Source organism: Mesoplodon mirus, assembly GCF_964341445.2.
Source record: "Mesoplodon mirus genome assembly, chromosome: 7".
In the NCBI taxonomy this organism is placed as follows: domain Eukaryota; kingdom Metazoa; phylum Chordata; class Mammalia; order Artiodactyla; family Ziphiidae; genus Mesoplodon; species Mesoplodon mirus.
In genome coordinates, this window is record NC_138983.1 from 75700375 (window position 1) to 75726095 (window position 25721).

The window sequence follows — 25721 nt, forward strand, 5'->3', positions numbered from 1 at the left end:
AGCTGGGCTCAGGAATTTCATAAGCATCACAACATGGTGGGGAGGGCAATTAAGGGTCTGATAAGGGGTGTAACGCTGACACTTTTTCAGAGAGGGTTGTCCTTTGTCCTTGAAGCACCATTGTCCTTGGAGCACCACATCAAGGATATGTGTCAGACTGTTATCTATATCCCTTGAGGAGAAAGGGATATAAACAACACTGTTTTTCAATCTATTGTTACTTTTCTTGCTTGACTGCTTTTCCTTTGTTTCTGAATTTTGTCAGTTCTGTAATCATTAACTGCTCTCTGGAAATCAAGGGAGGCCTAGGAGACTAAAGCTTTGTTCTACAAACAAGAAGCAGGGAACACTGGGAGTCTGTCACTGGGAAGGCCCCACAGGATCCTACTCAGTTTCACAATCATGAATAAAGTTGTTTCTATGAACGTTCATGTACAAATTTTGTGTGGACATATTTTTCTAATTTAAATTCCTAGGGGGTGAAATTAGGGGGTTGTATTAATGCCGAACTGTTTTCCAAAGTAGTACATCATTTCACATCTTCTTCAGGAATGTATGAGACTTCTGGTTGTTCTCCATCCTTACTAACATTTGATGCTATCAATCTTTTTAATTTTAGTCATTCTAGTAGATGTGAAGTTATTTGCATTGTGGTTTTAATTTTTCTTTGATGACTGATAATGCTGAACATTTTAAAATGTTGCTTATTTACCATTCCTGTATCTTCTTTGGTTAAGTGTCTTATTAAATTTTTTGCCCAATTTAAATTAAATTGTTTGTCTACTAAGTAGTGTTTTAGTAAAAGCTGGAGAAGAAGCAAGTTTGGCTGGATTACAGAAAACAAGGGGGAGAGTGGTAGGAATGAGGCCAAGAGAGACATGGGAGGAGGGGAGAACAGATCAAAAAGGACTTTGAGGCCTTGGTGAGAACTTTGGATTTATTGTAATTAAATTGAATTCACTGGATGATTTTGAGTATAGAGTGGCACAATCAGGCTTAAATTTTAAGGGACCACTTTGGCAGCTCTGTGAACAGGCCAGAGGAATGGGAGTAAACACAGGATAGACCAGGAGGTTATTGCAGCAGTCAGAAAGAGAGAAACTGGTTAGTTGCAGTTCTGAATGACCTTTCCCCTCACTCTTGTTCCTGACATTCCAAACTGCATAATTTCAGATGTGGAAGACTGAGAAATGTCCTGGATTTTCTCAACAGAATAGTGACTTACTCAAGGCCTTTATTGGAACACACTCTACTGAGGGTTGAGAGAAAGCTGACAATAGTGGCTTGCTTAGCTTAACTCAGTGGTTATGGTTGTTCGTTGTGGTTGCAGTATTATGGTTGTGTGACTCTTTGGTTAGTATTCACTTTCTCCATCTTGGAATATACGTTTGATGAGGATGGAAAAATTATCTCTGTTTTTAACTCACCACTGTAGCCTCAGTTTGAGCACAGTGCCTGCCAATTAGCATTTAGTCAATGGGTTTTTTTGTAGGGGAGTGAATGTGTGTATGTGTGAGGGAGAGAGAGAAGAGGGGCAGAAACAGAGAGGGGAAGAGACAGACATAGGGACAGGGGAACAAGTGCATATTGCAAAAGAACAGGACAATATTTTCTGTGAGTAGAATGCTCAGAGCCTGTGTACTGTGTTCTTTTCTACTTTCTCAGGTTAGATTTATCACTTCATAAATTTTCTTTATCTTATCCAAAATGAATCTACATTTTTTTTTCTTATAAGTATAAAGAAAAAGATTTTTTGGGGGGGGAATTTTTAATGTCTCACTACAATTCAAGTGCCATACATGTCTCTTTCTATTATTTGTATATCTTGAAAATATACCAGCATTATTGTCTAACACAAAGGAGGCACTAAATAAAATTTTTTCTTTGAAACATTGGTACTATAAATTATAAGAGACGGGAGCCATGTTTTCACAGCTCTGTTTCTTGAGCACCCAGCCCAATGGTATTGTGGAGATGGAATAACAATCACCATGAGCACAGGTCAGTGCTGACAAAGGGACTTGCTTTCTCTCTAAACCATTTGACTTTGTTGGTGCCCAGGGCAGGATGCTCCAAAATATGCCTCAGTGGAATATTACTTTGAATTAAAGTTACTGAAGAAATGACTGATGCAAGAGAGACACACTGACCTTCCTATCTGTCTCCATGAAAGCAGGAAATTAGTATCTCATGTGAATGGTGCCCTCCCTGTACCAGGAGGTAGAAAGACATCATTAGCACCAGAGATAGGGAATGCAGGGTCAAGAAGGCTGTATAAACCTTGTTACTTCTTTAACTCAAGAAGGTTGGCAGGGACATTTCTTCCTCCTCAACAGCTGACAAGACAACCAGGAGGCTGGCTAAACCCTGCTTCCCACCACAAGACTGCTGCAGCTGAGAGATCCTAGGACACATGACAAAGGCCAGCAGAAGGTAAAATTTCTTCTCTCCTCAACTTCCCAGGCCTGTAAGGTCTGGTGGGAGGGAAAGTGCTTAAGAGTCTCCTTTTCTCTATCTCTAAATTTAGATTAGCAGAAGAAAATACTTATGGAGCAAGATCCTTGTGACATAGAAAATCTGGTTTTTGGAAACGAGTAATCTCGTCTCAGTTTTTCTTAATCCTTTCCTCCCAGAGACAGTCACTGTTTTTCTTTGTCTCTGTCTCCTGAGTCGTGTTTCATAAGAAGAAAGAACCATAGGGCAGAATACAGGCATAGGCCCTATAAGCCTGCTGTTTGAGACAGCCTCACAGACTGGTGAGTTACCAGTTCTCTCCAGTCCAGTGCCTATTAAGACAAACTTTGCTGTCAGTCCTCTATATAAAAACTGAATGAGATTTTTCCTTCTGTATTTTTCTGTGTCCTGAGAGTTTGACTTTTTGTCCAGTGAGAATATTCTCTCTGGTCTCCACCATCTGGATGGTGTATTTACTGGGGTGCATCTGGTAACCAGTTGAATTGACTGGGGTTCTGAGACACAAAGTCATAAACAGCACACTCTAGTCTTGTTGTGCCAGCTGTCAGAGGAGTTTGTCCTAAGGGGACCCAGTCCATAAGGGGCCTTTGTTGTTTCAACCTTCATTGCCTTGTTAGTGTTGGAAAAGTCCCATTCCAGCAGCATGTGCCTGATGTCACAGATTAGTAGGTTTGGGATCAGAGGTGCCTCAACTTCCCAGGAGAGACCAGGGACACAGTTTGCATTATACCACCCTTACTGCCTGTGCAATGAAGGCCTTTGCTTTCTTAGATTATCCTTGGAAATGAATTTTCACATTATAGGGGCTATATCATCCGTGCCCTCTCCATCTGAAAGTGTGCTTATTTCATCCATGGTAAGGATTTATTCTAAGCCTGAAAAGTTACCTCTGGGTCGTTCCATAAAAAGGCTTACTGATTTGAGTCACTATTTGAAATTAATGAAAGGTCTTACTCCTCAATGGCCAGATGATGGATCCTTTAAATTTGCTGTATTTAAAAGATTCCCTTCTTGAGAGCTCTCATCATAAACAGCTGTCATATTGGTATTTATGGAAGGATCAAATTGAAAGGAAAAATCATGTATAACAGCTAGCCTTAGGGAATCGTTATTAAGATGAAATAACAGAAATTAAAGATCCAACATGAATTCCCCTTTTTAAGAAAAATTTTAAAAATTGCCCCATCTCCTCAGCAATTCCTTAGGCCCTCCTACAAATAATTAGGAAAAGATCAGTTGGAAGCCAATATTCAAGAGCTAATAGAAACAATTATCTTTGTCTTCCAAATCTCTACAAAACCAGAAATGCAACTTAGGAACAAGTCAAGGCCCATTTATCTTCACCAACCCTGAAACCTATTCCTCTCAAATTCTTGTAGATATTATAAAAGTTGAGGATAATTGGAGCAAAATTGTCCTGTACTTAAGAAGAAAAAGTTTTTAAAATAATAATTACCCTGAGACTTATGATAATAGAAAAATACACTCCAAAACTCACAGAAGAAAATTTACACTTTTTTCTCTGTCCCTTAAAGTTATAAATCTTACCATGTCTTTGAAATGTAAACACAGCCACATTGCCTGAGACTGAGCCCAGATTATCTCAATTGTTAGAACCTGAAACTAAAATTTAAAGAAAAAAAAGGAAAGAGGTTTTTTTTAAAACAAAAACCACCAGAAAAACCCTCTCTTGCTCAAACTCTAAATCACAGTCTCCTTAAAATTGTTTATCAAGGGCAAGTACACTTAAAGGGCAAGAAGACTTAAAAGTCTTCTCCATAAATAATAAAAGACTGTAGCTATCTGAGTGAGTAAACTTAATTTATTCCAACAAGCAATATAAAAATTCTCAAAAATATAACAAAAACGAATACAAATATTTTTCAAATTCACATGATCTAGGATAATTTTTGGTAAGTAAAATCTAGTTCAGGTTTAATGGTTTAATTAATACAGACATATCTTAAGAGTTATCAGCATTAAGTATAATAGCTTTATGCTATGTAGTTTTACTAAAAGTCAAATAAGCTCATGTTATCTCTTTTACAAAATTTCTCAGAAAAAAGTAATAATAATAATAATTTAAGATGATGGCTAACACTACTTTAACATCTTATGAAATTGTCATGAGTAATCTGAGGGATTGTTAAGAACAAATTAATTAAATAGACATAAGATAAGAATTCTTTTAGGTAAACTTTTTTTAGCAATAATTGTTTTTGCTATGTCAACTTAAATAGTTTTCTAAATGTCTTTGAAAAATTGTACCCTTAGAGTTTTGTTAAGTTAAATTAAATGAATTGAATGTCTAGATCATTTCCAACTAAGACAAAATACTGAAATATTAATTGCTGAACGAGTCTAAGTTTACCTACTTTTGACCTCTTATTACACACTAAATATGTTTGGTTCTATTAGTAAACATGTCTTGTGCTTCATTAAAAGCTTGTACTATGAAGTAGAATATGTTTCTAGAAATTATGAAATGTATTTATAAGTTTGCCAAGCCACAAAATACTTACACAGTTCATAATTTTTAACTTTATCTTTACAAAAAAATTAAAGCTTCAAAGGATTAAGAATTGTAAATAATAGATGTGGTTAAAGCTACTAGGAATTATAAGGAAATTGGAATATATTTTGGGGTAAGAAAAAGTGTAAGGTATGGAGATGTTTTTGTTAATGTAAAAACTTTGTTAAGTGATTTTTGTCCTAAAGCTGATAACTTCTAAATGGGAAAGAGAACAAGGGACAAATCAAAATGGACAGAGAAAGTTGTAAGAGGTTTGTGAAAAAGGAATCTTTAGAAAGGAATTTTATGTGTAGTCAGATCTAAAATTGGAATGAATTTAATAAAGTGATTGAGTTTTAATATCCAAAGTAAGCTGGTAGAAAATTAAAATTTGTTTTTTCTCTCTTTTTGCAAAATTTTCTTAATTATTGGTCTGCTCTTAATGAGAAATTGTAAACAAAGACTTTTTTTTACATTCAATGTAATCTGTCTAGCAAAACAAATATTGTACATTTCGTCTTTATGAATCTTTGATAATTTTGAAGAAAAACTGAGTGCTTTCAATATTAAAAGAGCTAAGTCTTTTTACACTATTTAACTATCTGTATTTACATGTGAATCTTTGTCACTTTGATTAAATTGTTAACTAAATATTAATTCACAGTGACATATGATCATATTTGACAAAGTGTTTTAAAACATTTTTATTTTTGAAAAAGTAGATTCTCCCCCAAGTCAAATTCTAAATGAAGTTTTATTGACCTGGAAATAACGTTCAGGTTTTCCAGAGGCCCCTTGGAACACCTTAAAAGATTTGTTTTATCTTATTAGAAAAGAGAGCTATGAAACTCATTAGGCTTATTTGGTATGTTACTTACATGGGAAGCATTGCTAAATAAATGATCATAAACTCTAGGTTATATCATAAGGGTGAATGTTATTAATATAAATGTTCTCAAAAGTATATGAAATTCCTAAAATTGGATATGTCCTAGTATAATGTTATCAGTCATAATTCTAGTTATTATCTTAAATGTTTTGTGTCACAGAGATAAATTTTCTTGTCAATTCCATTAGAATGAATCAAATTTTTAGTAATGGATATTTGTCTTTTATTACTTAGACAATGGTTTTACTCAGATGCTTTTACAAAAGCTTCCTGGAAATGTGTTTCATGTTCAGAGAAATTCATGGAAAAGGATCTAACAAGTATTCTAGAACACAAGTTTCTGATGAATTTCAAATCATTACACTGAACTGAGTAAGAATTTACAAAACCCTAATGGAGAAATTGATGGTTTCATAAAACTTCTAACAAAAGATCAAACAAAACAAGAATTAATTACATGGGACTAAGTAAACTGAAGAAGATGGTTATGATATTTTATGATTTTAAAAATAAATTTATTTATTTTATTTATTTTTGGCTGCATTGGGTCTTTGTTGCTGTGTGTGGGCTTTCTCTAGTTGCGGCGAATGGCAGCTACTCTTTGTTGTGGTGCGTGGGCTTCTTATTGCAGTGGCTTCTCTTGTTGTAGAGCATGGGCTCTAGGTGCATGGGCTTCAGTAGTTGTGGCTCGTGGGCTTTAGTAGTTGTGGCTCAATGGCTCTAGAACGCAGGCTCAGTAGTTGTGGCACGTGGGCTTAGTTGCTCTGCGGCATGTGGGATCTTCCTGGACCAGGGCTTGAACCCATGTCCCCTGCACTGGCAGGCAGATTCTTAAACACTGTGCCACCAGGAAAGCCCCATTTTATGATTTTTTTTTCGTGGTATGCGGGCCTCTCACTGTTGTGGCCTCTCCCGTTGCGGAGCACAGGCTCCGGACGCGCAGGCTCAGCGGCCATGGCTCACAGGCTCATATCAATCAGTGTGATACACCACATCGATGAATTCAGTAAAGTCACAGAATACAAAATTAATACACAGAAATCTCTTTCGTTCCTATACACTAAAAACAAAAGATCAGAAAGAGAAATTATGGAAGGAATCCCATTTACCATCACATCAAAAAGAAAAAATACCTATGAATAAATCTACCTAAGGAGACAAAAGACCTGTACTCTGAAAACTCTAAGATGCTGATGAAAGAAATCGAAAGTGACACAAACAGATGGAGAGATAGACCATGTGCTTGGATTGGAAGAATCAATACTGTCAAAATGACTATACTACTTAAGGCAATCTACAGATTCAATGCAATCCCTATTAAATTACCAGTGGAATTTTTTTTTTAAGATTTTTTTCATGTGGACCATTTTTAAAGTCTTTATTGAATTTGTTACAATATTGCTTCTGTTTTATGTTTTTGTTTTTGTTTTTTTTGTTTTTTTGTTTTTTGGTTGCATTGCATGTGGGATCCCAACTCCCTGACCAGGGATCGAACCTGCATCCTCCTCATTGGAAGGTGAAGTCCCAGCCACCGGACCACCAGGGAAGCCCCCACCAATGGCATTTTTCACAGAACTGGAACAGAAAAATTTAAAATTTGTATAGAAACACAAACCCCCAAATAGCCAAAGCATACTATGAAAGCAAAAATGGAGTTGGAGGAATCAGGCTCACTGTCTTCAGACTATATTACAAAGCTACAGTAATCAGTATGGTACTTGCACAAAAACAGAAATATAGATCAATGGAACAGAATAGAAAGCCCAGAAATAAACCCACACAACTATGGTCAATTAATCTATGACAAAGGAGGCAGGACTGTACAATGGAGAAAAGACAGTCTCTCCAATAAGTGGTACTGGGAAAACTGGACAGCTACATGTAAAAAAATGAAATTAGAACAATTTTCTAACACCACAGACAAAAATAAACTCAAAATACATTAAACACCTAAATGTAAGACTGGATATTATAAAACTCTTAGAGGAAAATCCAGGCAGAACACTCTTTCACAGCAGCAATATCTTTTTGGATCCACCTCCTAGAGGAAAGAAAACAAAAACTAAAATAAACAAATGGGACCTAATAAAACTTAAAAGCTTTTGCACAGCAAAGAAAACCATAAACAAAACAAAAAGACAACCTACAGAATGGGAGAAAATATTTGCAAATGATGAGACTGACAATGGAATAATCTCCAAAGTATACAGATAGCTCATGCAGCTCAATATCAAAAAAGCAAACAACCCAATCAAAAAATGGACAGAAGATCTAAACAGACATTTCTCCAAAGAAGACATACTGATGGGCAAAAAGCACATGAAAATCTGCTCAACATCGCTAATTATTAGAGAAATGCAAATCAAAACTACAATGAGGTATCACCTCACACCAGTCAGAGTAACCATCATCAAAACGTCTACAAACTGTAGACTACAAAAATGTTGGAGAGGGTGTGGAGAAAAGGAGTCCTCCTACACTGTTGGTGGGAATGTAAATTGGTTCAACCACTATGGAGAATATTATGGGATTCCTTAAAAAACTAAAAATAGAACTACCATATGATCCAGCAGTCCTACTCTTAGGCATGTATCTGGAGAAAATTATACTTCCAAAAGATACATGCACCCCAGTGTTCAGTGCAGCACTATTCACAATAACCAGGATATGAAAGCAATTTAAATGTCCATTGACAGATGAATGGATAAAGAAGATGTGGTACATATATACAATGGAATATTACTCAGCCATAAAAATGAATGAAATAATGCCATTTGCAGTAACATGAATTGACATAGAGATTATCATACTAAGTGAAGTCATTCAGAGAAAGACAAATATCATATGATATCACTTATCTGTGGAATCTGAAAAAATGATACAAATGAACTTAATTACAAAAGAGAAACAGACTCACAGACTTAAAAAACAAACTTATGGTTACTAAAGGGAAAAGGTATGGGGAGGGATAAATTAGGAGTTTGGATTCACATATACACACTACTATATATAAAATAGATAATCAACAAGACCCTACTGTATAGCAAAGGGAACTCTACTCAATATTCTGTAATAACCTATATGGCAAAAGAATCTGAAAAAGAATGGATATATGTATATGTATAACTGAATCATTTTGCTGTACACCTGAAACTAATTCAACATTGTAAATCAACTATACTTCAATATAAAATTAAAATTAAATTTAAAAAAAGAGATTAAAAAAAGAAGTGTCTTCCAATGCAAGGATCAGATCAAAGAACATGAATGGAATATTCCTACTGGGACGATTAGGAGGATAACACATCCTTGGTAGGTGCAGAGCCTGTTCACTTACCCTCTGACTTTCCTTGTTCCCTTTCTCTACTACATCCAATTAAGCAGATAAAAACTTTGAGAAAGCTGCCTCTTCCTTCACCAGTGCCAAGCAGGACAAACTCAAAGAGCCATTTGTCTGTCTGTCTTCCTCTGATGTTGCTTCTTCATGTCTGAGCTATTGGGAGGAGAGAGAGGCAATAAATTCTCTTAATAAAAGCAAAAAATAAAAATAAAAAATAAGCCTATATGGTCAGTCACAATCCTTGCTATACTTATATAAATAAGACCAAGTTTTTTGAATCTAGACTTATTTTGCAAACAAATTTGTCTTAATTTGGCTATCTTTGATAGAAATGAGGGTGATTTTAGAGAGAAAAATTATCTTTCGATAGAAACCAAAATACATATTGTGGATATTAGATTCTAGTGCTATTAATTTTCCTTGAAGTTTTGTTAATTACCTGAAAACTGGACTATATCCTGAATTTTTCTAGTTTCCTCCACTACCTGACTACAACTCTCCAAACTAGTGTTTCCAAATTTTCTCCCACCCTTTTGACTTGGAATAATTGAAACTAAAACTGCCTTTTTTTCTGAAGTCCTGCATACTGAAGGTAGATATCTTAATATAAACTTCAGAGAAATCTCCACAGCAGCTCATGTTTAGACAGTCTTCTTCGTTCCTGTTGCTATATGGACCACTCAGAAAGTTTACCTGAACATCTGATGGACATTCAAACTACAAAAGATGCTTTAACCCCGACATTTAGAGATCTTCTCAACTGTCTACCCTCAGAACTCAAAAACTGATATGAAATTTGCCTCAATTATTAACCTTTTTTTTTTTTGTCTCCATAGCAATGCCTCTTATTAAATACCTGATTGCTTGTACCGTAAGCTTAACTTCTACTTGGAAATACTGCTTTGGAAGAGAAAATTAAGGTAAAATGATCATATGGATGGACTCTAATCCAATATGACTTGTATCTTTATAAGGGGGGAATATTAGAACACAGACATGCACAGACTGAGGGGCAACCATGTGAGGACACAGCGAGAAGGTAGCCATCAAAGGAGAGAGACCTCAAAGAAACTAAACTTGATACTTTGATCTTGGACTTCTAGCCTCTAGATCTATGAGAAAATATATTTTTGTTGTTTAAGCCACCTAGTAGCCAGTGTGGTCTTTTGTTATGGCAGCCCTAGCAAACAAATACAATCACTATTAGGGAAAAAAAATCATGTGCTTTGTTATTCCAGTAGAATGATTTTAACACTGATTACTTCTTACCTTGAGATTATAAAAGACAGTGATAAACATTACTGTAGAGTATATATGAGTTGTGTCCTATGAAACAAAGGTAGTTAACAAACACCTCTCAGCTGTAGATGATGCCATGTGTTCATCTGATCAGCAAGAGGACATGAGTGGAAGGGAGAACCTTTTCTGCTTCAGACAAGCAACTTCCTGGGTTACCCTGAGTATGACAAAGAGGGCCATTGCTTGGGGACCAGGTCTCCAAGCAGTCACAACAGGCCTCAGGAACCCACAAGAAAATTGTGAAGGAAGAATATTACTAGCCAGGCCCATATGAATCTTTTCCTCCCATCACTGCTCTTTTGTGAAAAATTCTTCCAAATACACATTTTTGTCCCAAAATATCATGTTGGACGCTCGCTACTAGGAGCAAATTTTTCTAGCATCTCTGTTGGATGAATTTTCACACTTGCAAAATCACTCAGAAAAGAGTTCATCCTCCCAACACCTCCCCTGCGCCAGTGTCCCCCTAAACAGCATCTGACCACAATATGAAGGAACTTAACGCCCAGGTAAACAGGTGCTTGAATGTGATTTAATTATCTCTGCATCCTCTCCCTGGTCTCCCTGTGAAATCCAGTCACCTCTTTGCATTAAAGCATTTCTGTGAGAAGCCCTGTAAGGTGCTGGCTATTCTCAATTCTGTCCTGCTGGTTCCTCTGAAGTGCCTAGAAGCTGTCCTCTCCACACACAAACTGTTCTGACAAACTTCATTTGAATGATTTGGATTTTAATTCTCAGTTTGCTTCTGTTCCTAAGCCTTAAGGCTTTTTTTTTTTTTTTTTTTAACCAATTCAGAAAAAAGCATCATTAAAAAAAAGACAAGGTTGGGCTTCCCTGGTGGCGCAGTGGTTCAGAGTCCGCCTGCCGATGCAGGGGACACGGGTTCGTGCCCCGGTCCGGGAAGATCCCACATGCCACGGAGCGGCTGGAGCCGTGAGCCATGACCGCTGAGCCTGCGTGTCCGGAGCCTGTGCTCTGCAACGGGAGAGGCCACAACAGTGAGAGGTCTGCGTACCGAAAAAAAAAAAAAAAAAGACAAGGCTACTCGCAGATCTAACATGCTAAGCTTTAACTTAGTACGTTCTTAGGACTGATGTTTTCCAAGGAACAAACTTTCTTGTTTCCTGTGCAATAATAAAGGTTTGTTATAAAAGTTAAGTACAAAAAGTGAGAAAAAATAAAAATAGTGGTATCTTCACAGTTGAGTTCTTAACATATTTTCTGATATATGTAAAAAGGAAAATTGGCAAAATGAGTACCAACATTTTAAAAAATAATAATTAAGCCTAAATCCCTGGATTTACCAATTTTATAAATAAGAAATAAGAAAGTAACATTTTATAAAATACAATTTTATGAAATATGATTTTATAAAATTTGTTTAGCTAAGTAACAAATGATTTGCCCACAAAACAGATTTAGCAGGTGGAGTCCAGGGGGCATATTCTACAAAATAAATTTATTGACACGGTAAAGGGTTACTAGCATAAACTTGTGGTGGGAATAAAAAGGGCAGTGACCTTCGTCCTGAAGTTTAGGAGTGACCCCTGAATTCAGAGATATCTGAGTTGAAGTGGTCACTGGAAACAAATGGTAGAGACAAATCACAGAGAGCAGACTGTATCAATTCCAGCTTCTGGACTCAGAGAAGGAAGGAAGAGCTTCAGATTTCACTGCAGAGAATGAGGCTGAGAAACTTTAAAATCAGATGCTTTTTCCCAGATCCAGGGGGCCAGCTAATGCACAAAAATGCTTAAAGCCACATAGGTATGTCGCCTTTATTTCCTAGAGAAGATGTTAGCATTTTCTAAATCCTCATCTACCGTGCCTGGCATGCATTATTTTATAGCTTTCTGGAAGTTTCATCAGCACCACTGGTATATCTGTGGTACGATGTGTATGTGGAGAGTACAGAATGCAGGTCCGGGCTGGGGGCAACGGACTCTTCTAGCTACCACAGTGAGTGGTGCCCCTGCAAACCTGAGTAAGGAAGACAACTTGCCTTTGGGTGGGTAGTGTTACAATCTGCATGTCTCGGGGCACAAATGTAAAGACCGACCCTGTTCTGGGAATGATGATGATTCTGACTGACCTCAAAGGGGTAATTATGAAACCCCTGGATCATCAGGATCTGGACGTTCCCTACTTTTTCCATGGTGTGATCATGACCGAAAGTGTGGCTGTAGATATCTGGGAACATTTCCAGAAATGTCCTCCTGTAGGAGTTAATTATAAAGTCAATGTGTATAAAAGAGAAAATAATATTGAAACCTATCAAGGGGAGTAGATCTTAAGGGTTAATATTGTAGATGGACTACTTTGGAAAAAATCTTTTTCCCTTGGAGTATTAAGAAGTCATCTCATAATTGCCATCTCTCCACATTTTGTTCTAGAGTGCCTGGTTTATTGATATCAGTGTGAGACCTGTTTTAAATAAAAATCTATTTGTAAAAATCCGGATCTGTAATATGTTCTAAATATCATTATAGTGTCTTTTAACTATAGATTAAAAATCACTTCATTTTCAACAAAATATTTTGATGTAAACATCAAATGTTTTGAAAACAAAGGGGATCTGTTTTTGTTGTTTTCTCTTTTATCTAATTTTTGTATCCATTTTGTCTGGGCATATTAAATGGTAAAAATATTTATAAGATTTGCACTAGGTGAATCTTCTTAAAAAAAAATACTGAAGGCCACAGAGTCTGGGAATATTAATATCTTTTTAATAGATTGATCCCCCTTGATTTCTTATTCTGGAGTAAAGGTACAAGTTTTTCCATGAAAATTAGACACACAAATCATCTGACAGAATGTATGACAGATGGAAAATGATTGATGGGAATTTTGCTTTAATGCACATTGTTCGTTGTAATTTTGCCCAGCTTAATGAACTGTGAATTAATAATGAGGAGCAACACATTCAATGTATTATAGTAATAAAGTGCTTTTATGGACATTTTTCATGTTTCCAGACTTTCTTGGCCACCCTGAACAATTTTAACTCAAAGGATTAAAAAATAATCGCTTATTTAACTGTGTTAAAATAGTCAACTTTGAAAAGGATATTTTCCTGTATGAACTTTTTCCTAATTGATTCCATTTTGTTCTGATCAGTAAACTTACCTGAGTAAGCTGCACTATTTAAAAAAAAGTGATCTGATAGAGTATTAGATGACATACATGACCATAGTCCATTGTTTTCTGATTCAATGACATAAGAAAGTGAAAAATTAATAATTATACATTTTTTAATTAGGAGAATAGAAAAACTAAATTTCTTGTAGAAATAAGCCCAAAGAGTCCTCGTGTCAGCCCTGCTCCTCTTAAAAGACCGTGACGCTGTAATACCAATGGATAATCTGGGAGAGAACCAGCTGTCATTAAAATAGATTTTACCAAGGCAAGGACAATAGGTTGCTTATTAGCAATGAGAAATCAGTAGTCTTTTAGAAGTGTACCCTTTGGAAAGTGTGAGATATATAATAAATGAAAGCCTTTCATTATTCATTGTTATAAGCCAAATGTAGATTAAATGTACACTACCTTCAATTCAGATATTAAGATATCCTTCCCTCAGTAATTTTATGAGGTAACATGTATAATGTCAAGCATAGGCTAAGTCATATATTTTATAATCTTTCAAAAATTTTTAAAGCAATGTGTTAACCCTATAATGAATATAAAATGGATCCTAACTGCATGTCTTAGAAAATGTGCATTTCATAGAATTATTGAAGAATGAATCCTTAATAGCCCATCTTTTTAAGTATGTTAGCTGAACGTTATGATTGTGTAATATCATTTTAGGGCATTACCACATTTTAAGAAATAAAATAATATTCAGAAGCATACTTTTGCCAGAATGTAAAATTTAAAACCAGAAATTTGACTTGTGAAAAATCCTCACATGATTATTGGCCTGTTAAAAACTAAAGCAAACCCCACAAACCTGATACAAGCTATTATGTGCAAAATAACGTGCTAGTTACACAGCCCTCTGGGAAGTGAATGTGAGTCCGGATGCTTCTTTCTTGGTTTATTTCATTCCTAGAGTACCTTTGTTGCAGGTTTTTCTTATGTTTCCAAAGGAAACAAGTAAGCCATCTCAAGTTTAAGTTCTGTCCTCAATAAAGTAAAAAATGTGCCAGATACCATTTGACTGGATGATAACTAAACTGGACAAATATTTTCTCTCACTGGAGACTGACAGTGTTTTAGTTGTGCTTAAAATTTGTGATTCTCCTAAAAAAAGAGTACAAATGAAAACTTATGGTTACCAGGAGATGATAAGGGGGGAAGGATAAATTGGGAGATTGGGATTGACATATACACACTACTATATACAAAATAGGTAATAATAACCTACTGTATAGCACGGGGAACTCTACTCAATACTCTGTAATGGCCTCTGTGGGAAAAGAATCTTTAAAAACAGTGGACATATGTACATGTATAACTGGCTCCCTTTGCTGTACACCTGAAACTAACACAAATTTGTAACTCAACTATACTCCAATAAAAATCTTTTAAAATAAAAAAATAGAGTACTACATGCATTTCTAAGAAATAAACATTATTTTCTTCATTCTTCTAAAATAAATAAAAATAAAATAATGTAATATGTGATCTTCAAGCTAATGAACACCTAAGAATGAAATTTGAAAATCTACATTTGGAATGTATAATTCTTTTGTTCAGAGGCAGTGACATTCCAAAAGAACAAAACTTCTCCAACATTTCCCCATTTAGAGTAATGCTGACAGTGAGTGTCTGGTGGATCTCAGAGGGGCACAACTGATAATATATTTATCATGCTGCCAGTTTGCTAAGTGGTTTCATATTCACTAAGAAAGACTTGTCAATGGATACTGAAGAATAGATGTGAGGTCTCTGTGTGTTGTCTCTGGGTGAGATCTCTGTGTGAAGTCTCTGTATGAGGTCCCTTTGGAAGGTATCTCTGGGAAATCTGTTAAATCTGTGCTAGGTTTCTGTCTGAGGGTCTGTGAAGCAACACGAGGTCCCTGTGTGAGGTCTCAGTATGTGATCTCTGAGAAAGGTGTTTGCGTGAGAAGTCTCTCGAGAGGTGTGTCCGTGAAGTCTTTGTGTATTGTCTCTGGGTCTCTCCATTTCTTTTTTTCTTTTGGTCTCTCAATTTCTTGTCTTACTGTACCTTATGGAAGACGGAGCAGCAAGAGAAGGGCAAAGGGACTTGCTTCTTTCTGTTTTCTTGCTGTTCCATCAGCATCACCTGTCTGTGGCACTCTCCCAGCAGGAGCCAGGGGGGTCCAAGTCCAGCTTCCCCATATTCCCAGAACTCACTTCTGGGTGCCCCTGAGAGGACCCAGCAGCAGCCAGGCTCAGGTCCCAGCCCTGTCAACTCTCTCCTCTGGGTACCGACCCCTCCCACAAGTCCTGGCTTCACTCTCACTGCTCTGCCCATTCTGGAGGCTGCCTTGGGAATCGGGGCCCAGAGGTAGGGCCTGGCTCCAGGGAGAAACCAGGGGTGTGAGCAGTCCTGTGCTCACTCTGCCCCCTCCACCCCAGGTCACAGCATTTCCACGTATTGAGGGGCCTGACAGGTATGGGGGATGGGGTCCATTTCTGTTGTCATCTGGATCAGGGGCATCAGCTGGAACAGAAATCTCCACAATGAGAAAGACACCACCTGGAGCTGTGTCCACCATGCGCCCTGCACATGGCAGAAAATACCAAATCACTCTAGAGAAATTCTTCCTCATCTCCCTGCTTTTCCATATGGACAGGGGTCAGGAGACAAGAAAAGCTGTGCCAGAAGCAGATCAGTGGAACACTCCTGGATTGCACCCTGCCCCATCCACTTTGCACAGGTCACCTCCACACCACCACGAATCCTGTCTGATTGCTTCTTCACCTGCCAGGCTCTGGGGTGATCAAGGACTGGGAGACAGGCAAGGCTTACTACACAATCACAAGCCAGTCCCCACCTCTCCCCTGGAGCAGTCCTTGGGCCATGTGTTTATGTGAAGGTCACCAGACTAGGAGTCACATCCCAAGTTCCCTAGTCCTGGCTTTTACACCTATTGTTAAGTTATCCTTTCTAAAAGTCAAGAGGTGATGATGTGTAAGCTTATTAAATATAGTATTAAGAGATTCACCTTCCCTGATTTGCTTTACTTCTATAAGTTTGACCTTCTGTTTTGACCTAAAGGTGGTTTCTCTAGGTCTGTGATCTTAGAGTTGGAATAGAGTAGAGACCCTGGCGTGGGGCCATGGTGAGCTACTGGACCCTTAACTTTTCCTCCCCTTTAGGCCTTTAGATGGTGGTTGTATGTCAGGGGGCTGTTCTTTCAGAACTGCAATTTATGGGAATCTGGTACCACTTTGCCTCCTTCCTTGGATCCAAGGATTTTTCTACACCTACATCCCACCCTAAATTCACAGTGTTTGACCATCAGATAGTTACTACCCACAGTCACACCCCTATTCCATTCATCCAAAACTCCTTCTCTGGGGTTAACATAGAGTGGAAGGTAGGTGACCCATGAACGCAGCCATTCATTTATATGGGACTGGACTCAACACAGCCCTCAGCAGCCTCCCTGATACTCCCCCCACCTACACACACAGAGCTGGAAATGCCATCCTTGCTGCTGCTCTAAAGTGTAGGAAAAACAGAGGTGGGGGAGGGTGATGCTGTACATTTTATTATGGCTAAGCTAAAAGGGGTTCATAGGGCATACCTCAATCCCAACCTTCATCAGAGAGAGAAGGAACTCTTAAGAGCAGATGTTGTATATTCCCTACCAAGAGATCCAGGGGCAAGATTTCTCCTGTTTCTGAACTCAGAGCCCATACTCTATCCCCCCCAAACTTCCATCCACTTGGCTCTGACACTTCCTGGAGCCTGAATTGGAATGTCCGGCCCTATCGTGTAAACCTATCCACTACAGTTGCATAAAGTTCAAAGTAGCATAGAAGGAGGAGAAAGACTGGTTGAACCAGATCCTTGGGTGTGGGTTTCATAGGTTTTTCCCGTCTCATTGTTAGAGTAATTTTGGTCTGTGTAATGACAGTATCATAAGGTGCAATGAAGGGACACGAGACAAGGAGCAAGCTTGTGATGCTACTGTCCACCTCCCTCCATGCCCCTCCCTTCTAGAAGACAAAGTGCACAGCAGAGACAGCAGCCATTACACTATGCTTTTATTAGGAAAAAAAAAAATATATATATATATATATATATACATGTATTGGAGAACATTAAATACCTTGGACGTGCTAAGGAGAAAATCATTTTCTCTACATGGACTGAATGTTGACTTGGAGACATGTCTTCCTACTAAAGGGAAGACTAAAGAAGGATTTTACTGTCGACCAGGCAAGACACCTCCCCAAAGATGACAATGCCTTGGACAGTGTTGATGGCGGGCTGGGGCACCTGGAATCCTTGGCCCATACTGGCAGGTACTAACTGGAAACAAACTCTTCTTGGGGGGCAAGGATGGGAGGCACCTTAGGCCCAGCTGCTCATCGTCGAACCTTACACTTTTCAAACTATGTTGGTGTCTGACTTCCCTTTCCCTGATAGAACAACTCTGGCCCTTGGAGGTGGCTTTATGACTGCAGGCTGTATAACCCATCATTCTCCGTTGCTCTGGGTAGGAGGTAAGCCTATGGCAGCAGAAACACCCACATACTGGGACTTGGAATTCCAGTTTGTGTTCATTTAACTTTGTGGCATGAAGTCCATGGTGAATTGCTCTTTTTTCTTCTGGGATCTGTCCAACAGCTGTCATGAGTGCCTGACCCTCAGCAGTCTCACTCTTCAAGATTGATCTGCTTTTGACTGATCCGTGACTCTGGGCAGTGGCTGATATGGGCTTGAATTTTTGCAGAGCATCTCGACCATTGACTTTTTTATTGGGGAAAATCCACTTTAAAAATAGCCTCATCCTTTTTCTGAAGAGGCTTTCTGGAGGGCTATGTTTCTTCTCTGGCATGAGCTGGAGACATCTGCTCCCAATAGAGTCTGTTATTCCCCTGACCTGGGCAGGGTGGCTCATACTTCCAGCTTGAGAGGTCCCTAATTCTTTAAACCTTTCTTCATGCTCGCCTGGTTTATGCCTCCTACAGTCCTCTCTTTTGTAAGTAGGGGCAATCATCTTGCTCTGGCTCTTCCATGAGTCTTGGAGTTTTGAAGTTTTGGGCTCCTGCTGCCCTAGGTTGCTCCTTTGGGCTTCCATAAGGCCACTTGGCTCCTGGGAAGCTAACCTGTCTCTGGTGGGGACTCTCTGGGGATGGCACTGAGGCACCTGAGAAGCCAAGTTGTCTGCAGCAAGGAACATGTGTTTGGGAAAGTCCTGAAGCTGGTTGTCTGACTGTACCTTTACTTTGGAGTTAAACTCACTGGCAACCCCCATGTTAAGGCATGGCTCACCTGGATGTTGGAAAACAGACATTCTAGGTAGTAGGAAACGTTTACTGGCCCCTGGCACCTCTAAACTCCTCATATGTACATTTGTGGTTTGGGATTTTGTCAACACTTTGGTTTCCAAGATAACACTAGACTGTGGTTGAAGAGCAGGAGACTCCTTGGCCTCCACAGCCTCCCTGGCCTCTTCCCCTCTCAAAGATTGGGATCCTAAGTTCACCTCCATCACTGTTACCCTATGGCAGGGGTCTCCTGAGGCCTGACCACCACTCTCCTCCGTTGGCTCATTCCTGACCATTGCTGAACTTGGACCTGGCTCTAGGCTGTCCCTCTTGACCCATTCCACAGTCTCACTCTTCCAGGTTCTGCCCACAAGGCTGAGTGTGAGGGACTGAGAAGGTGGCCTGCCCTCCTGTCCAGTCAGAGAAGCCTTTGAGGGCCCATGGTAGTCAGCAGATGGAATCGCTCCCAGGGCACTCTGGATTTCCTTACACACAGTTGAGGGGACAAGGAGAGGCCTCTTCAGGGTAGGAACTGACTCTTCTGTTATCACCTTCTCTCCTGAATGAGCCTGAGGAGGTTTCTCCAGGAACTCAGCACACTTGACTGTTGAGTGGGACCCAGACACACAGGTGGCTGAAGGGGAAGAGGCAAACTGCAGAACGGTGGAGGGTTGGAGCTTTTTCCGCTTCAAGAGATTTATGGGCTTGAGGACCTTGAGGGGGAGGGTCCACCTGTGCTTTACCCAAAACCTTCTAATGTGTGCTTCCAGCACCTCTCGAGTGTCTGGATCAAGGAAGGAAACCCTACAGGAGGTGTTCATGCAGGGTTCCCAACCCTTCAAGCAGTATCTTCCACAGGCTCCAGCAGGCACTGCTTTGCACGTCTCACCAGGAGGGTCTTGACATGAGAGCTGATGAAAGTTGCCCTTGCCAGGAAGCCTCCCCAGGCAGCTATAGGAGAGCAGATGGGGCCAGGATGGCTGGACAGGACAGGCAGGGGTGGGCACCTGCAGCCCAAGAACCCTCCTCTGCCCCCACACTGACTTCATAATGCTCCTGCTCTCCCTCACCCTAGGGCTTTAGCCACGCCCTCCCATGGCTCCCCCTCCCAGGGCTGGGGTCACATTATAGGCTCTGGGAGGAAGGACGACCCAGGAGAGAAGGGGAAAGATTCTTTACCTTTGCAGAAGTGAAACCAGGTTGTGAGTCCCCTCCAGTTCTTCCAGGCAATCTCTGCAAGCTGGAAATCAGGAGACTGGGTCATGGTGGTGAAGGCAGAGGCCTAAGAGTCTTTCAGGAGGCTGAGTGCAATGGCCCTTTAAGGGAAATCTTTGGAGGATTAGACTCTGGAGCCCAAGTATCAGTGTCCAAGGCCACATGTCCCTGACAGTGATGGTAAGTCTCACTTGAAAAGGGTTTGTCCTTTGCAAAGTGCCTTCACGTTAATTAACCCCTGTAGCCCTTACAACTGCCGTGTAGGGGAGAAAGGTCAGTGGTCATCACACAGAGGAATCTGAGCAAAGTTAAACAACTTGTCCACAGTTGGACTTGGAGGTCCCACTTCCCAACCCAGGCACCAATGGTCCACCACAGTCCACACACCCCATTTCTAGGTCCTCATGGCTTCATTCTAAGCACAAATTTCTGGGAAGTATCTGGGCTCTGATCTCCTTCCAACGAGCCTTCCCAAGGCTCTGTTTCCTGAAGAATAAGCTCTGCCACTGGCATCCTCAGAGACCGTGAAGCTGGGCCCTCAGGATTAGGAGAGATGGAAGCTAACTCTCGGGGGCACGCAGGACTGAATGGCAAAGGCTTACCTTTCAAAGATCCACTTTTCTTCCTACTCCTGCTCCTCCCCTTCAGCTCTACTTGATGCTGAGAGAGAAGAAGAAATGAGGGGCTAACACCCAACTCTCACTGTCATCTATCTAGGCAAGCTGTGTTCATGAACAACATGACTTTCTACATTTAACTAAAACTCTGTGGGGTTTTTTCCCCTTTTACTTATTTTTAAAGTGGATAAAAATATTTTCAGTTTTTCTTCTTTGAAGAGTGCAAAGAAGGATTTTTTTTTTTTTTTTTTTTTTTTGCGGTACGCGGGCCTCTCACTGTTGTGGCCTCTCCCGTTGTGGAGCACAGGCTCCGGACGCACAGGCCCAGCGGCCATGGCTCATGGGCCCAGCCGCGCCGCGGCATGTGGGATCCTCCCGGACCGGGGCACGAACCCACGTCCCCTGCATTGGCAGGCGGACTCTCAACCACTGCACCACCAGGGTAGCCCAAGAAGGATTTTTTAAGTTTTAATCACCATAGATTTCTTCTGTCACTGTTCCTCTGATCAAGAAACACACACATTCTCAGACCTAAATGCCCACGTGAGCTTTGTCAGATAGGATTCTGCTTCCCAAGGCCAGACCTCCACTCCAGCCTCTTCTCTCAGGCTCTCAGGGGCTCAGCATTGCCCTTAGATCAGCCCCAACACAGAGGAAGGTCTCACTTGAGACACCCGCTGTGGGAAGGTGGCTGGTGAACCAGGGCTCAGGGGTCAGCCTTCCTGCAGAGATTGAACTCTTAGTAATCCAGTCCTTAACCATTAGTCACTGCATTGGGGACTTGCCCTGGAGCCCTCTACCATACCTGAACTCCTGGTCTACGATCTTAGGCTAGAAATCCTCATGCCCACTCTAACCCCTCTCTGGCCTGGCTTTTCCCTAGAAGGATGATGTTCTCTACTTTTCTGAGAGTTCCCATCTCAGGAGTCTCTCTAGGTGGTTTAGAAAAGTGGAAATAAGAATAAGAAAAAAAGAGATAATCTCTGCTGGGATTAAGCCAAAGGTTTCTTACCTTCCTGATGTTTCTATGTTTCCTAGGTGGTGCTAAGAATGGATTACTCTGGAAGCAGGGGAGTAACATTAGGAAGAGCCCCAGTCCACACAGGAACCCAAGGATGATATCAATCACCCAGGAAGTTGGGCTGGATCTCAGCCAGATAGCAACCGTGTTTTTCAAAGAAAAGAGATTCTCCATCTTCTGAACTGCATTGCTGCCCTCAGGCAACAGAGCACTGGGAGTTCACTTGATGGCAGAACCCCAGGCCTGCATCACAGAGCTGTGGCCTTGTCACAAAGGGCTCCTGAGTGTGGGGGAGGGGCAATAAGAGAAAGAGGCTGAATCACTGCCCTTCCTTCCCATCCAGACCCACAGACACCTGCACCCTCCTGGGGCTTCCAGATCCCTCCTTCCAACTACTCTCATCCTGTCAGAGAGACCTTAGTCAATTTTCTGTTCATTCCATCTGGAACCTGGTTCCTTCATCCATTAGAGACCTTTACTTGAGGCCCACCAACTTGATAACTCTTGAACATCTTAAGCTGACCCTGGAAGACTGGCTGTTTCACAGACATTTTTACTCAGGATTTCCTTTGTCCTCAGCTCCAACTTTCCCACGTCATGTTTGTGTCTTGTGTACACCCAGGGATAGAACTTGAATTTCTTTTACACTTATTTAGTTTTGTGAATTTTGAATAGTGTATGTTTTGCCTCATTTTCTATCAGAGGGAACTACACACAAAAATTAAAATAATTTATTTTTCAAAATTCATAAGTATGAAAGAATTATAAATAGTTATATAATAGGGAAGAACAAATCTGACTCCACATCAGATCTTTTTTACTTTAATCTTTATGCTTTGTTGCCTGAGCTAACTCTGTCCATCCCTGTGACCCAGGCTGGCTCTGCACTTTTTGTAAAACAATGTTGCCTAGAGCCTGAAATATACAGGATAGCCTATTTCTAAGGCTCTGACTTTTAAGAGCCCATTCCTGGAGATAAAAAGTTGCAGAACAGAAAATAATAATTGTTTTGTTGGAGGTTTACAGGAACACGTGACCTGACCAGGATCTGACCCATCTGGCCAGCTGCTAGAACAAAGGATCCAACACCAAGATATTTGCAACAATTAGCCATGCCCCTCCCTCACCTTGCCTTTAAAAAGGCTTTGCTGAAAGCCTTCAGGGAGTTTGGGGTTTTTCCTGGGCATGAGCCACGTGTCTTCTTGCATGGCACTGTGTAAACCTTTCTCTGCTCCAAACTCTGGTGTTTCAGTATTTAGCCTCACTGTGCATCAGGCACACAGACTTGCATCTGGTAACAGTTAAACCTTCAAATGATATTTTTGTAAGTTTGTAGTGTTTATAACTCTGGAGTTAGTAAATCTTTAAACTGCACAAAAACTTTTGGGACACACTGCAAACACGCACACACACACGTACTCATTTTCCTTAACCAATCTAGTACTTTCAAATCCAATAATCCATAATTTTCTACTTAAAAAAATCTTTCATATGTTGTCTCAACCCAACTTCTTAGTTTGCAACGATAAGACAGTCCCCACTCTCCAGATAAATTTTGAATCCATTAGGGCTGCTATAACAATATACCATAGACTGGGTAGATTAAAGACAACAGACATTTATTATCACAGTTCTGGAGGCTGGGAAGCCCAAGATCAAGTCACCAGTATGGCCACCTCATAGTGAGAGCTCTCTTCTTGGTTCACAGCTGGAGCCTTCTCTCTGTATCCTCATATGATGGGAGGAGGCTAGAGATATCTCTGGAGTCTCTTTTATAAGGCACTAATCCCATTCATGAAAGCTCATAAGCACTTTTGCATGGCCCGGCCTCCTATCTTTAAGAGGTAGGATTTCAACATGTAAATTTTGAGAGAACACTAACATTCAGATATGTGCACTCATTCTATACCCGGAAGCTAGGAATGGGTTAGGGTGAGCCAAGGTCCTGACCCTAAAGGGCTGTAGGGTGAAGAGTAGGACTAGGGGTCAAACCCTTGGGGCTGAGCCAGGTCTTGAGCAGCCTCTTCAGATATCCCTAGTGTGTTATGTATGTATTCTCTTTTCTGAGTGTGCCTTGCCTTTCCTGCCCCATCCTCCCAGGCCCCTGAAGCTTCAAGTCCAGCCTGAACCATATAGAAAGGGAGCTTTGAGTCTTACACAAAACTCCCTTATGACACCACTTCCTACCCCTTAGCAGTAACACAAGATTCACTGAAGGATTCACATGGTAAATATGTCTTAATGCCCCATGAGGGCTTTAAAATAATGTGTATTCTCTGCTTGTTGGTCATAATTTTATACAGTTTTAGTGGGAACGTGGGCATGTGAGTTTATTTGGCTATATTGCCATGAATGTGCACTTTCACAAACATATCTCCTACATCTACTATTTTTCCTACAGTCTTTTCCTCCCATATGATAGTCTCACCTTAATTCCACCTTTTATCAAAATTTAGACTTAGGTCTGTCACCATGTGGACATGCTTTGTAACAAAATAGCTTCAACCGAGGAGGTCAGTGGAAGGCCTGGACCAGCTATCTTGGTTCCATGATAGTAAGCAAAGGATCGCAAACTCCCATGTTAAGCTTAAGCAGAAAGCAAAGTTTAGTTAAGCATAGGTACACTCTCAGAGAGGGAGAGAGAGAAGGAGAGAGAAAGAGCAGGCTGTTTCTGAGAACAGGCTATTTCAGCGAAGTGAAGCAAGCCCAAAGCAAAGTATATCGAAGCAAAGGTACACTCTCGGGGTGGGGGGGGGATGGGTGTACTGTTTCTGCAAATTGAAAGCAGCATTCCTATAAAGGCTTACGAGCGCTTTTAAGGAGCATTTTGCAGAGAGGTGGGGGTGAGTGACAAGGATCATTATTTGATTGACAGTCCTGAGCTATGGAACAAGTTTTCTGCTGCGCATGCTCTCATCCTTGAATCCCCAAGAAATGCCTACTGGGTGGGGGGAGGGGCAAAACCACATGTAATTTATTGTAATTATGGTATAATGAGTTTGGATTTACTATAGGTTATACGCCTGTCTGGTCTGGGCATGCACAGCCTGGAGAAGTCCCCTTGTGTTACTTGGCTCTCTTTATCAGGATAAGCTGCCCACCACCCGACCATAGTTTCTCCCGTTCTGGGTGGAGTCAAGGGAGAGTCCCCAGATGGCTGGGTGTGACTCAATTTCTTCTTCTTGTCTTTCTCACCACTGTCACCTCCTTGCTGCTAATGTCTGACTAACTACCTAACAGGTCTTCCTTGCATTCATATTTGCTCTCTAAATTTTCTCTATTACTTTATTTTCAATATGTTTTGTTTGATGGGGTTTTTTTTTTGAAATTTAAAAATCTTATGATAACATTTACCTTGATTTATTTAATTATTGTTCTACTGTTATTGATTTCTGCCATCTTATTTTATGCTTTATTTTCTACATTTTCTTTATTGTTTCTTTTTTTCCCTTCTTTGGCATCTTCCATTTTACAGGTCAAGGGTACTTATGTTTGTTTGACATTTGGGAATTTTTAGTATTGTAATGGTTTTATATCTTGAATTATGTTAATTTTCTCAATTTCTTACCCGTGGATGAAAAATGTTCCCTGCCATATCAGTAGACAAAGGATGTTGCAGTCATCAAGTCAGACGTCAAAGCGGGAACCCTCAACTGTGCACCTTGAGGGGATTCGGGATGGAGAAAAACAGGGTACTGGTTCTAGAGTTAAGGTGCATATCAAAGGAATGATTTCACGGAGCCCAGATTCTTTCATCTTCTCATACATAGAAAAATGCTAAAGTCCTTAACTTGCGAGGTCTAGTTTTCTTTAATTAATAGTAATCTTTTGATGTTCTGACTACCTGGTTTTTCTTGACTGCTCCCTTAGGTCTTCTGAGCAGTTCCTCAGAGTGATCTGACAGGCTGTGTTCTGGGCTTAAGTCCTCAGAAAATCTG

General features: G+C 40.2%; 1 protein-coding gene and 1 long non-coding RNA gene across 3 annotated transcripts in view; one reads left to right on the top strand and one right to left on the bottom strand.

Annotated features, from left to right (window-relative positions):
• Positions 1-12286, top strand: part of LOC309808568 — a 96087-nt gene extending 83801 nt beyond the window's left edge. Inside the window, exons 3-5 of one of the 2 annotated variants that reach the window (XR_014294760.1) lie at positions 2337-2433; positions 10053-10136; positions 11311-12286. This is a non-coding gene — a long non-coding RNA (uncharacterized lncRNA). The remainder of the gene's footprint in view (positions 1-2336; positions 2434-10052; positions 10137-11310) is intronic. The other variant, XR_014294761.1, reaches the window with a different exon arrangement.
• Positions 12287-17827: 5541 nt separating this feature from the next.
• On the bottom strand, positions 17828-20818 carry LOC309808564 (spermatogenesis-associated protein 31A6-like). Its single transcript, XM_082628944.1, has 2 exons — positions 20748-20818; positions 17828-20170 (listed from the first exon to the last, which is right to left on the bottom strand). Exon 2 carries the CDS (start codon positions 19977-19979, stop codon positions 17862-17864), a length of 2118 nt encoding a protein of 705 aa, XP_082485070.1. The 5' UTR covers positions 19980-20170; positions 20748-20818; the 3' UTR covers positions 17828-17861.
• Positions 20819-25721: the final 4903 nt, after the last annotated feature.